This window comes from Pseudorasbora parva, chromosome 18 (assembly GCF_024679245.1).
Source record: "Pseudorasbora parva isolate DD20220531a chromosome 18, ASM2467924v1, whole genome shotgun sequence".
NCBI classification, from domain to species: Eukaryota; Metazoa; Chordata; class Actinopteri; order Cypriniformes; family Gobionidae; genus Pseudorasbora; species Pseudorasbora parva.
In genome coordinates this window covers 24,738,464-24,753,077 of record NC_090189.1, presented here as the reverse complement: position 1 = coordinate 24,753,077, position 14,614 = coordinate 24,738,464, and the positions used below count along the sequence as shown (strand labels likewise).

Genomic DNA, 14,614 nt, shown 5'->3' with positions numbered 1-14,614 from the left:
GATGCGCTGTTCCGAGTCTTTCCGAAAAAAGCCGAGCGGGTGGGGGCGTATCGTGTGAGCGGAGCTAAAAAATGACGTGTGCGCGCCGCTGTTGTGTTGAGTGTGTCGTAAAGCTGTGTCATCCCTAACAGCGGGAAAAACTTTATTCAAACTAAAAATATGGCTTTTAATCAGATACAGCCATACATCTATGATCCGGAATCAGACCCAGAGGCTGCAGTTGAACAGGAGCAGCAGCAAAAACGACTAGAGCAGGACGTCTCTATGTGGTACAAGTTATACGCTAACTATATAATATGCTTAGCGGCTTGTGTTATTTACATATTTATACTTGAATTATATCGTCGTATTTTTGTCTTTGAAGGTGTACATGTGGGAAGTGCAGTTGTGCACGTGTGTGTGTGTGTTTACGCGTGGTTTGTGTAGACAATTGTAACGTTATTAAGCGGACTGGTTTTGCACGGCAGGTTAAGTTAGTGTTTACATAGAAAGACACGGAATAGTAGCGCATTTCAATGAAGAAGCGCGCTTATTTAGTTCAACATATTTCCCCACTCTTTGTGTATTGTTGTTTGGAGTGCTTTTACAATACACAAACATAAAGTTACACATATAGTGGCCAGCTAAACAAATGTACACGCACTACACATCGCATGCTCCATTGATCAACTAACTATACGTGATCATGTTTGGGCTACTTGATGAGCATAGGCAAAAACACAGACATTTGAAGCAGTCTCACTCACCGCCTGCGGTTCTAACGTTGGGACCTTTATCGTTGGGACTGCTCCATCCTTTAGCATTAGGCGATTGGAAAATCCGGCGTCGAACTGGGCCTTGTTTATGAAACAGTCGGCACCGAAATGCAGCGAACAGATATAAACATTCGCGCAACTCAGTTGCTGATCCGGAAAAGCAAATTCCATCCACTGTTGCCTTACCGCGGGGTTTTTGGGGAATCTGTGCAGGACTGTCTTGGTCTGGCAACCAAAAACGCACTTTTTTGGTGACATTGTTAGTTGTGCACATCACCTGTGCAGCGCAGCCTACGAGCCAGCGCTTTGATGGGCGTAGCCTGTTACTTTCGCTCTCTCCCTCTCTCTCTCTCACGCTCTTCCGGTAGAATTGTCCGTACGGCCCATACAAGGAAATTCCGCCCCCATTAACGTCAAAGGGGACGCATGATTGCAAAAAACTTGCCGAAACTTATGACTAACCGGAAGTAGTATTTTTGACAAAGAAATACTCCCATCAAACGTCCACCTTAACTTTTGAAACTTTGTCCATGTTTAGTATGGGATTCCATGTCTTTAACAGTGTAAAAAGATCAGTATGCATGAAACAGCATTTCACCCCCCCTTTAAATTTGATCTATACATTAAATTAAAATAAGACACTATAGGGATTACCAATCAAATTAAATGATTTACCCAGAAAAATTACTACTGCATTAAATAATGTTATGTGATTTGTATTTTTGAATAAACAAAACAAATGTTGAAAAATATAGGAAACTAAACCACCAGTAGGTGGCAGTAGGTGAGTCTTAATGAGTGAGTCATTGAGTCATTAATTCAAAGGATTCATTCAAACGACTGATTCCTTTAAGAATGAGGCAGTCGTTTACGAACAGGTTATTGAGTCTTTGATTCAACCACTGAATCATTCAAAACACGTGAGATGTGTTATGGTTCTGCTGTTCGGAACTTTGTTGCTTGGAATCTTTGTTTGGAACTATTTTCGCAGCTGAAATAGAACAAAAAGACTCAATATTGCATCTAAATTGGCCCATTGCATTCAAGGTATGTTTCTGCAGTTCATGCATTCCTTGACAAATGAACCTATGACATTGGAGTGATTGCAGTGATTTTTGGCCCATATGTGAACATTCACACGATATCAGACCCCTTTAAAACGAACCGAAACGCGACCATCACGGGAGGTGGTCTGGGTACGGTTCAATCTCATTTTAAGGTACGGTATTCTAAAAACACGCAGTCTGAACATAAACTACTCTGGGCCTACTTGATTTTTGTGTTTGCAAATTCCAGTGTAGTTTGGTCAAATGCCTCGGTAATCCGTACAAATTAGCTGTTCATCATGGCGGATTCTTCTGACAAATCTCTACTAATTATTCGTTCACAACTTACACTTGTTTCTTGCAATTTCAACCGCTTCTAAACTGTGTGAGAGAGACGTGGCTGCACGCCTTGCCAGTTTAAATTGGTGTTACGAGCACCTAGAGCGCATGCACAGAAGCCAGCTATAACAGCACGTGTACTAAACGGAATCTTTAGCATCTAAATGCATTTATTTTAAAGTGTCAAAAGAAACAAGAAACAAAAAAACAAGTTTCACATAAACAGGTGATTTTGTCTTAAGTGAATGTAAACATCTGCATTACTTGCCTAATACAAGAATCAGTGGAGTACAGTGAAGAATATGCAGTTAAATTTTTTTTCATGTGATTATTCCATTTCTTACTTGAATGCTGCTTTTAGGCATACATATATTTTACCTGAAAAATGTAAAGCAGTTTAATTTGCATTTTTATTTTATTTTATTATTTTATTTTATTGTTTATTTTTTTCATGGTGAAGTTATCATTGCCTTCTGCAATAAAGTAAACACGAATCAAGAAAAAATATTCAAAATAAATGTTATTTACAAAGGATGTGTATATAGATAGTGCAAGAATATGTAGTATTGCAAAAACTAAATTATACTCTATTTTTGTGTAAAAAGATAAACTACTTAATTCAACAGAATTTGTAGCAATGTCATTAAAAAGTCTTTACAAACAAATATCTTGGTTACTGAGAAACAAACAATGTAAGTGAATGGGATCAAATGTTAAAGGCCATGGGTCAGCCATCATTCACCAAACTGGACTAGATCCAAAAAGCAACAGTCTGAACACAAAGGGGTCTGAGACCACATTCTAAAGTGGACCAAAAAGGATTCGAGTCCTCTTTTAGGTACAGAGACAGTGTGAACGTGAAGAGAAATGGGTCCTTTTTTACTTGGTTCACCTCTTGGTCCATTTAAAGGAGTCCGAGTTTGGTTCTTTTAAAGAGGACCCAAGTGTGAAAACACCCTTAAAATGGATGTGAAATAAAACACATTTACTTCCTGAGGTTGACATTTTCTGAAGGTTTAGCACATTTTCTCACTGAACCCTTTGTCTGATAATTGAAAATAAAAAGACTTCCAGATCCTGTTTTGAACTATATTTTAAAAATAAGCCTGTTCCAAGAAGATTTTTGACATGTTCTGTAGAAAATGAGTGGTGCTTGCATGTGAAAAAGTCTACAACAATGTTCAGCAAGTTGTTTTTGGTTTAAGTGGTTGTTGAGGTGTTTTTAGTGCTTCATCATGCAGTTGCTAGGGTGTTGTGGGTGGTTTCCAAGGTGGCTCAATTACAAAGATGGCATCTGCAATGTTTTTTTTTAGGGTAAAAAAAAGAGTAATATAGTAACAGTGAGCTTTTGATTACTGAAATGTGAGGCAGGGAATACGTAACTAGATGCATGTTTTATAGAAGCAAAGGTAACACTTGGGGGACTAATTCTATTTTAATTAAAACAATTCTCAAAATTCATTAGCTGCATTAATTAATTTGCTTATTAGCTTGCATATTTGTCACAGTGAGGCTCTGTGACTAGAGACTTTTTATTAGGAAATGATTAATTTGACACTGGACTGTGAACATGCATGCATATATTCACTTCTCATGATCACATCATAACACACATTGGCTGCGTTCCACTCCACTTTTAGACACTCACTTGTGAGCTTCCCGAAGGACTTCCTCAGGGGAATCCCTGCCACCATTTTGAAGTGCGTTCCACTTTGTGAAGTGGACAAGGGACGTTTATATGGACAGAACCTCGCTCCCACAGTAACACTAGCCAGCTAGTAGTAGTCACAGTAAATGCCACCATTTTGAAGATCTCATTTCCACTAAGAAGGCATAGTTCATTGTTCTTGTATGAGGGGGAGATCTGCTTAATATTTGGTTGAGCATTGTTAAACAGTAAAAAGTTAATTTAATGTGTTTTGTTCCAAATGTTTGTGTATGTTTGTATTATGATAACAGTTTACCTATTTGTGACTGTTAAAGCACATTTATTAGTTTTTCTTACATTTCTAAATGGTTTAGTCCACTAGGAGGGACTTGGCCTTTTAAAGCTACACTGTGTGATATTTTCCCCCATCTAGTGGTGAAAAGGTTTATGACCATCCAGTGAATAATAGTTTCTGTTCCTCTCAATTTCGATTTCGTTTCAACTCCTACGGTGGCCGATTTAGTCATGGCTTCCAGTTCAACCTCTTCGGTGAGTGTTGCTTCAAGTGATGAGGTTACTTTTGAAAACTATTATAATTTGCAATTATTTAATTTGCCAAATGATCTATAATCAAATTAATCTATGTAAAATGAATAATAGTTTTACGTCTTTGTTATTTTTTACCATTTCATTCCTAACATCAGCTATCAGGTTCCCAGACGAATGCAAGCTAATCTTAGTAAAGGAACTTTTATCAGTGCTGTCGTTATTCTGTATATTGTACGACACCACTAGCGTAAGGCAAACAAATTATAATGCAATTAAAATATTAATCTCATGTTATCCGTCATAGAACACGGATTTATGTATTAAGGTAAACAATACTTTTTCATCATTGACGCGAGGAAAACTATCCTAGACGTCGTTCTAGTGTTATGCACAGCACATCATGATATAATTAGCCAAGCAACAATAAAACTTCCAATATACACAAATAGGCTGAATTAATATTACCTGTCGAGAAGAAAGCAGGCAACGTCGGCGTTCGTTTTAAAATCGTTGCTCCTCATGAGCTCTTTCCATCTTGGAAAGGCCACTCCAATATTTACTTTTGTCTTGTTGATTTGCCCGTTGCGTTGCCGTCTTAATTTTTCTTTTCCGTTTCCTTGGCGACTCTGATACATATCCCGCAATGTTACTAGGTCTCCGACCCGGGTCGAATTCGGTAATCAATTCCGGGACGTGGTTGCTTTCACACAGAAGGCAACCCGGCAATGTTCCGGGAATATTGCGGGTCCGACGTGCAGTTAGAAAGGGGCTTAAGAGTGATCCTCCATCATCATATAGCAGCCTCAAGCAATCCTCCTCTTCACATTCGACACATCGAGTGTAAAAACGCGAAAAGCGAAGCTTGAATTTACAAGTATGTCCCTCTTTGGCAAATGTACTTTCAAGATGGAGGAGCAACATGGCGACCGCCATCCGAACCCCTAACACGTATGTATTTTCAATGGTATATTATAAAATTACAAGAATACATTATTACTTGAAAGAAGTAAATATACATAAATGAGCACATATATTTGTGAAAGAACTAAGTGATTTTAGCTAAGAATAAACTAAAAAAGTTACACAGTGTAGCTTTAAAGATGGCCTCTCAGAGTTGTTTGGGAGCTTATAGAGAGAGTTGGAGTATAGTTGCGTTGCAAAATTTTTGTATTTTGGATCAATTTATTGACATATGTAATGGACGTAGGCCAGTAAGAGCTGTGCATGTGAACCTCACTCCCCTGGCCTCAAGAGGCACACTAGTAACTGACACTAGTGGCTGCAGCCTTTAGATAGTGCTGGGCGAGGGTAAGTTGAAGCAAAAACTCAATTTGTATTTGTATTTGAGGCTTCAAAAACAATCCGACACCCATCTGTACAGTGACAAAAAGTGGTCAGAACAGTGGAAAACAACAATAACTCAGGCCAAACATGCATAAAAACACCTTTTACAAACCCATTGCAAGTGTCTTCTTGAAAGTAAAATCTATTAAATGCAATTAACCAGTTCACAGAGTTCGCCCAGCAGCAGTTATAAAAAGCCTTTACTGAAATCAAGTGACTATGGTAGTTTGATATGCGTTCTGAAAAAAGGGGTTTTGAAGCTTCATGAAGTCTTCGGAAAGCGACCGTCACTATCGCTAGCGTCCTTGTTAGCAGAGGTGGGTAGAGTAGCCAAAATCTATACTCAAGTAAAAGTACAAGTACTTACGGAAATATTTACTCAAGTAAAAGTAAAAGTAACAATCGTAATAGTTACTTGAGCAAGAGTAAAAAAGTATTAGATGAAAAAACTACTCAAGTACTTAGTTACTAGTTACTTTCGATCTGATTGATAAGAAGCAAAAACCCTGAATTTCAGACTACTTAGAGAGCTTTCACACACCTCCAAATATATATGTGTGTGTGTGTGTGTGTGTGTGTGTGTGTTTAATGGTTAAACAGTGTAAATTAATGGTGTGCTGGGCTAACCACAGCTCTTTTTAAAAAAATACTTTGTTCTTATATTTTTATAAGTATATGCATTCTTAAAAATACAGTCCCATTTTTAAATGTATGTATACACTGCAGACTGTTGTCTGTCCGGATATGTGTATAAATGCAAGATGTCACATTAGGCTATTGAATTGGTTTCGTTTTTAGCTTGATCTCATCAGTACCTATGGCAACGTTTTTGCAAACCACAAAATATGTACCAATACGTACATATTGCGACAGTTTCAAAGTGAAAAGTCCACTGGGTGGAGCTTAAAGCTTATTTTTTTCGGAACAGATTTGCGTGAATCTGATATGTTTTGTTACGTTGTGTTTTTAACGTACACCCACACTAAACCTACCCAAAAGTGTTAACAAAAGCAAATGTGACACAAATAAAATTGTGTCCATGTATTTTTAGCTTGTGTTTAGAACTCGTCTTTGACCTCTTTTATCATGACTCGTTCTTCATGGGGTTCGTTCTCAAGCTTTTCGCATTGCAAATACAAATCTGTATCAGCTGAGCTATCGAGCAAGTCTGGTGAATCAGAAAAGCAGAACATGATGGAGCTGTGACGCATAATTCAAAATGTTTTAGTTTACAAACCATAGACTAAAAAAAAAATGCAGTTTTTCTCCCTATAGAGTTAATTTCTGTTGGAAACTGCAGTGTGTATTGGTACGTATTTTGTGGTTTGCAAAAACATTGTCACAGGTACATTTTGCCAATGAGGTTGCTCGTTTTGTGAGAAAAAAAAAAAGATATGTAAATGTGCAGATGTGAACGTTTGTTTGTGGATGTGTGTTCGGAGGATTCAAACGATTGGTCAATGCTTGCACAAGAGCGCATATGAGGAAAGCACTCAGACAGTGTGTGAAATAGTATTACAATAAAGGAAAAGTGCCCATAGTTACCAAATTACCATTAATAGTGTTCAAATATAGGCATCATTGTTATACTTACCGCTGTTTTCTCAGGTTGGAGCTGGAATTATTTTATGCTGAGATGTCAGTTCATTTTGGTGCACACAGCATGCATTAAATTATGAAACTGTTCTTTTTGACATCTTTGACTGAAAACAGGCTGAACTTGAGGCCACGTACAGGTGATCTGCCATAGCTCACACACATCTCCCTCTGCTTCGGCCCTCTTCTGACTAAACGTGCGCTAATTTTATGCGGGTGATGCGTATCCACCTCTCGTGAAGCAGCCTCTCCAACGTTTCGCGAGACTTGCGAACAAGTCATAACTTATTTTAAAATATAGAATTAATTATCACCATTGACAGTAGCGGAGGAACGCCACCGAATGTAACAAAATAAAAGTACCGTTTTTTCACAAGAAATGTACTTGAGTAAAAGTACCCATTTTTAAATATACTCTAAAAGTACAAGTTACCCAAAAAATGTACTCAAGTAAATGTAACGAAGTAAATGTAATTCGTTACTACCCACCTCTGCTTGTTAGCACGGCTAACCCACACCAGAGACCCCAGTTTAAATCAAAACGCCTCCCACACCAGAGAGCGGGTCGAGTAGTGTCAATTATATTTGGTACTGTGACCCGGATGGGAGTGAGGTTTAGGGGGACTGAGTGTTACGAACGTAGGCCAGTATGGCCCTGTCCACACGAACACGGGTATTTTTCAAAACCACACCTTTTACTTTGCGGTTTGGACGTTCATCACACGCAAACGCAGTATTCGGACACTGAAACCAAACTTTTTTTGAAAACTCCAGCCAAGGTGAACATTTTTACAAACTGGTTGCTGTGGTGTTGTGTGGAAAGTGAAACCGAAGATTTTGGCTTGTTGCATCAGATCAAGGTTTTTCCAGGCTTCTGATTGACCAAATAGCTTCACGGTTAGTGTTATAATCCCACCGGTTTGGCATGCGCTTCATAGCATGTTTTTGCATTTTCATGTGAACGTGATTTTTCTTTTTTTAAACGGAGGAGGGGAAAACTATGTTTATAAAAATACCTGTGTACCTGTGAACTAGGCGGTGCGTGTAAACCTCACTCCCCTGGCCTCAAGAGGCTTGCTACCAACTGTGTTTTTTTTTATAAAAACGCACACAAGACTGAACAACACTTCATTTTTACACCTCCATGCCAGTACATTCAGAACAGTGATGCTGATACTATTCAAAACAAGTTTGGGGCTCTTTTGTTGCAGTTGACGCTCCCCTGTTTGTTACAATATTACTAGGATATCAGCTGTTAATTACTACTTATAAAGCGCATATTGATGCCTTCCAATGCATGTCCATATTCGTCATCCCTTAATCGTTACCCATACCTAAACATTACCACTAAAACAACTAACTTACTAATTATTAATTAGCAATAAATGAGGAGTTTATTGAAGCAAAAGTCATAGTTAAGAGACTGAAGTGTGATCGAAACGAATGCTTAAAGTCCCGTGTCCTAATCTGATAGTGAAGCAGGAAGATTAAGATGCTTAGGCTGTACAGTCGGAGATGGTTTGAAATGTTCTCATTGATATATCCCGCAGATTTTCTTTTGTCTATGGTCTCTGGCAATAATTGCATTTTTCATGTTTCCCTCACTCAGAGCTGGCACCTCTTGTTTCGCCTCCACCTCTATCTTTTTATTTTTCTGTCATGGGGGCTGACGAGAAACATGGCCGTCTTGTGTTATTTTCAGAGACACTCAAGTTCACACCCAGCAACAAAGCATCAGTCATCATCTTCGGACAGAGAAAAAGGCTGGTGTAAAAAAGAAAAGCGTGTTTGCTGTGCTGGGCTGATTCGCCCATCTGGCCGTATAGACGGCACATGTGACGGAGAAAAAAAGAAATAAATCCACCCCTGGGGATGCATTTACAATGCATGTGTTTGTAGGAATGGTATTTTCAGAGCAGTTTTTCTTTGTGTTGTACTGTGGCACGTGTGGGCTAGACATCATATAATCAAGATTTCTCAGTTGACGTCACTTAATGAATGCAGTGTTTATGCGTGCGATTCAGAAAAGCACTTAGCTTTTGCGTTGCGGAGCTAATGTTAGCGTAGGATGATTCATCATATTAATGAAAGAGAATATCGATTAGCTGAGGGTTTCTGTAGCGCTCTGGATAGGGTCGCTAGGTTTATGTGATCCACTCATGCTTTGAGTATTTAAAGAGACTGCCGTGTTTACTGACTTGAAAACTGTGCCCCCGAGGTACAGCTGCAGTTTGTTTGTACCAGTGGGCAGCGTGCTACTCCATTCCACCCTGTTAGCATTCAACTCCTTTTTTTTCTTCCCCTCTCTCTCTCTCCCCTTCCCAGGTGGTCTACACCAATAATGAGTTCAGACTAGAGCTCTCCCGCCTGGCTGAATTGCGCGACCCTAAGGTCAACCTCCACGGCGACCTGACCTTCCGCTGCGAGGATGTCGCCGCATTAGACCCTGTCAGTTTCGACGTGCCGACCGCTTACGTAACCCTTCCACGTTGGAACACTAAGAAAACCGGCTCGGTGTCCTTCGACTTCCGAACCACCGAGCCCAACGGCCTCTTGCTGTTCAGCCACGGGCGGCCACAAGGTTCCAAAGACCACAGACCGAAGGTGGACTTCTTTGCCATGGAGCTGTTAGACGGATTCCTCTACCTGCTCATGGACATGGGCTCCGGGAGCATCAAGATGAAGGTCGGGAACAAAAAGGTCAATGACGGAGAATGGTGCCACGTGGATTTCCAGAGAGAGGGCAGGAAAGGTCGGGATAGTGCAAGAACAGCACACACATTATTCGCCTTGTTAAAACGGCGTTGTTAACCTGCTCCCTTCGACTAAAGCACTTCCTCATTCTTCCCGCCTAGAGTCCATCTGATATGCGTACTTCACAAACTGCAAAATCACTGTACTCCATTTCTTCCACCTCTCATTACCTCTCATTACTGTAAGAGCTCAACTCAAATACACTCTTCACAGTTTTAAAGCAGCAAACCCGGCATGGGATTTAGCAAATCCCGGGGGAAGAGGTTGAAGACCTTTCCACTTGCTGAGCTCAGGGAAAAAAAGGAAGAACTATGGATTGTTAATGCTAAATTAATGAAACTTCACTTTAAAAAAAAAGGATCTTCAGCTATTGTACAGCAGCTACACTGATTTCACAAGTTACTGAGATGATAGTCTTCAGGGATCAGTAGTAGCGACATTAATTCAATTAGTTTGAGTTAATTATGAACTAGGATTGTCAGTGTATTAACTGCTTCTACAAGCAACCAGGGTTATGCAGTTTATGAGTGCAAATTTGAATTGGCCACACCCCACAGGAAGTTGAATCTAACTAACAGGGAGATGAATTTAATAATTTATGATCCAAATCGAATTCCGTCCGTCAATCTTTGTATATTTCTGTCTGTCAATCTCTCGGTGGCTTTATCATTCTTTATGTTCTATCCGCTTATTGTTAATATGTTCCATCTTTTGTTCTGTTTGACCTTCTGTGTGTCCTTCTCTGTCACTTTATTTGCCGTTCTATTGACCGGTCGTTCTTTCTATTGTTCTTTTTGTCATCATATATCTGTGGTTCTATTTACAGCACGTTATTCTGTCCGTCGTTCCATCCATAGTTCTGTCTATCTGGTTCAGTCTGTCGCTCTGCATGTTCATTCAGTTTTTTGTTTCTGTTGGTCACTCTGCCATTCTTTGGTCAATTGTTTATTCTTTCTATACATTGTTTTATTGTCCCCCCCTGTCCATAAAACAAACAATCTTTAACAAAAAAAAAGATGTCTTAAACTATTTTAAAGGTTTTATGAGTCTTTAAATTTCAATTTATTTCAATTCCACTTCCTCAGTTCAAATTGAGGACTTTTTTAGCGCATTAAAGGCACTGTAAATTCAGTTCTAAATTATGCAAAACCTTGCAGGCAACGTTCCGCAAATGATTTACAGCTTAATCAACATATCATGTAACCGATTTTTATTTTTATTTCTAAATCAATCAGCAGTCCTATTATAAAAAATCGTACCAATATGGCACTAAACATTGATTGTGTATCGTTCACAAGCAGATAAACACTGATCTTTATTAAATCTTCATTTCCTGTCTCCTAGGCTCCATCTCCGTTAACGGCCGTAGCGTGCCCTTCTCCACCAACGAGGGCAGTGAGATCCTCGATCTCGATGGCGAAATGTATCTTGGGGGTCTGCCGGAGGACAGCGGCGGCCTTCCTCTCCCACCAGAGGTGTGGACCGCCCGCCTCAGGCTTGGCTTTGTGGGTTGCGTGCGGGACCTCTTTGTAGATGGGCGCAGCAAAGACCTGCGGCGGTTGGCGGAGCTTCAGAGCTCTCCGGGCGTCAGCAGCTTCTGTACGAGGGAGACACATCGGAGGTGCAGCTCCGAGCCCTGCGCCCACGGAGGCCGCTGCCGCGAGGGCTGGAATCGGCATGTCTGCGACTGCACTGGAACTGGATTTCTGGGCCCCAACTGCGAGATGGGTGAGGAAAGTAGGGCTTAAAGCAGTAGGGAGGGAGGATTAAACATCGGATTACTTCTCACCGATGAGAGCTTTCTCATAAAGAAGTTCAAGGCTTCGGAGCCTCACTCGTATACATTTATATTGAGATACAGCTGAACTTCAGCTCTATTCATCAGATACCACCTGCAGACATTTGTTTGCTGCTGCTGTGCCATTTCTAACTCTCTCCTGCCCTCTGCTGTCTGTAACTAAGAGTAGCAATGTGACTTACCCAGTGTCCACTACAGACATGTTAATGGTGACTCAGCAAGGGTGCACATGCACTTGGAGCAATATTTTAGTAGTTATAAGCAGTAAATAACATAATTGGGTAACACTTTAGTATGGGGAACACATATTCACTATTAACTATGACTTTTTACTCAATGAATTTCTAATCAACTGCTATTAATAGTTAGTAAGGTAGTTTTTGTAGCATTTAAGTTTAGGTATTGGGTAGGATTAAGGGATAGAATAAAGTCATGCAGAATAAGGCATTAATATTTTATAAGTACTAATAAACAGCCAATATCCTAGTAATATGCATACTAATAAGCAACTAGTTAATAACTGAACCCTAAAATAAAGTTGTGACCCATAATTGTTATATACTGTAAGGAAATTATTTGCATGTAGCATTTATAGCAAGTGGCTGCATTAATTAACAGAAAGCTATTATTATGAATTTATTTTATTACTTAAAATATAACTTCATAGACTGGTTTCCCAGACAGGGCCAGGATTAGGCCTTAGTTTAATTATTTTTATAAACAAGTTGCTGAAATATGTATTTTAGTCTGTACTTTTTACATTTTAATTAGTCTTGTTTGAGAAACTGGGGGTATAAAATTATGAAACATTGAATATATATACAAATGAATGCAAATAAATTATAAATGAATTCATTGTTATAATAATGAAATGCATACTACTTCGAACAATAATATTTTTTATATATTTAAGTATATTTTATTTTTATGAATTAAAAATATAATTTTACTACAATATAATTAATAGACTAATTAAAATGTAAAATTATTGTTATATTTGTAGTTTTACTAATATTAGTAATCCTAATAATAAAATGGTAACTAAAATAAAAATGTATGTATATATATATATATATATATATATATATATATATATATATATATATATATATATATATATATATATATATATATATATATATATATATATATATATATATATAAAACTAACAAAATTATTAGTTTATACTAGTTTATAAAATGCATATTGATCAAATATGGGAAAATATGCGGACGGTTAGCCCAACTGGTCCTTTATTTTTGACACCCGTGTTCTCTGATTTACTCCTGCTCTCTCAGAGTCCGCAGTGCTGAGTTATGATGGGAGCATGTTCCTGAAGATCCTGATGCCTCACGCCGTTCACACCGAGGCCGAGGACGTGTCTCTGCGCTTCATGTCGCAGAGGGCTTATGGTCTGCTCATGGCCACCACCTCTAAAGAGTCCGCCGACACCCTGCGCCTGGAGCTAGACGGAGGAAGGGTCAGACTCACCGTCAACCTAGGTAACCTTTCACCGCTGTCCTCTGAGTGCGAGGCACTATAGAACAAGTCTGGGTTAGCTCCCAGAATGCATTTCACCCTCATTCCTCCATCTTTATCTCTCTCTCTCTCTCTCTCTCTCTCTCTCTCTCTCTCTCTCTCTCTCTCTCTCTCTCTCTCTCTCTCTCTCTCTCTCTCTCTCTCTCTCTCTCTCTCTCACCTTTGCAGCCTTCAATGGCTATCTTTTCTGCAGCTTTCAGAGCAGACAGCCAGAGAGACCAACTCATGTAGTTTGTTCTTTAGAAGACACATTGAAACATACTAGGGGCGACAAAGGGGAAATTGTATAATTTTAATTGTAAAATCTGCCATCTTTAGGTAGAAGAAACACACACACACACACACACACACACACACACACACAAACACACGCACGCACGCAAACACACACAGGCATATAATTACTAATATTAACCACTATGTTTCAAAGAAGTGCACAACTCAAAGTAATAATGTGATTACTTAATATTTTGAAAACCCAATCAGACAAGAATTCCCTAATGGAACTAGATACTTTTTAGTATTTCATTACATACACTCTTCAAAAACAAAATATGAAAAGTAATACAATCACACTTCTTTTGTTAAAGCAGAGCGAGATGGCTTAAATATGTGTTAGCAGTCTAGCTTGTTTGTGATGGAAGACATGTAATTGCCCCCTGATCTCCCCCATCATGAGAACCATATTGTAATTCTTCTAAAGTCTCTCACTGTCCTCTCAGCTCAGGCTCCTGCTCTGACGGCAGGCTGTGTCTGTTTGTACAGAAGATTACAGACAGTTCCAGTCCACAGGAGAGTCGAGTCTGAGCTAGTCTTTCTGTCTTAGAGCAGTGTGACAGTGAGACGGGTCCCTGGCTGTCTGTGGTCACTCTTCTGTAGCGGTTGACAGCGTGAGAGTTCACCACAGCCAAGAGTGCTCGCACTATTCAGTAGGATCAATTATTCTTTGTTATTGTCTGCATTTAGTCATATTATCAGCCTGCACAATGTTTGCTGTTTGATAGAAAATTGGACATTTGGACCGCAAAGATTATTTGTAAATACTTTATTTTGACAATAGCACTTAATATAACAAGTTTCAAATTATATTCTCAGAGAATCTTCTATAAGGCAACATTTCAAGTATTGGTGGGTTCACGATTATTTTAGTGGTGCTGTAAAATTTATATGAATATTGTGATAATTGTAATGTTTTTTATTGGCCCTTAAGTTTTCTCATGAATCTTCCATTAGAATAGTTTTGCG

At 39.1% G+C, this 14,614-nt stretch overlaps 1 protein-coding gene across 11 annotated transcripts in view; it reads left to right on the top strand.

The window, feature by feature from the left end:
• Positions 1–14,614, top strand: part of nrxn2a (neurexin 2a) — a 449,133-nt gene that overhangs the window by 169,052 nt on the left and 265,467 nt on the right. For all 11 annotated transcript variants that reach the window (XM_067424404.1, XM_067424403.1, XM_067424396.1 and 8 more), the window contains 3 exons: positions 9,603–10,029; positions 11,376–11,759; positions 13,129–13,332. In XM_067424404.1, coding sequence (XP_067280505.1) covers positions 9,603–10,029; positions 11,376–11,759; positions 13,129–13,332 — 1,015 coding nt within the window. The remainder of the gene's footprint in view (positions 1–9,602; positions 10,030–11,375; positions 11,760–13,128; positions 13,333–14,614) is intronic.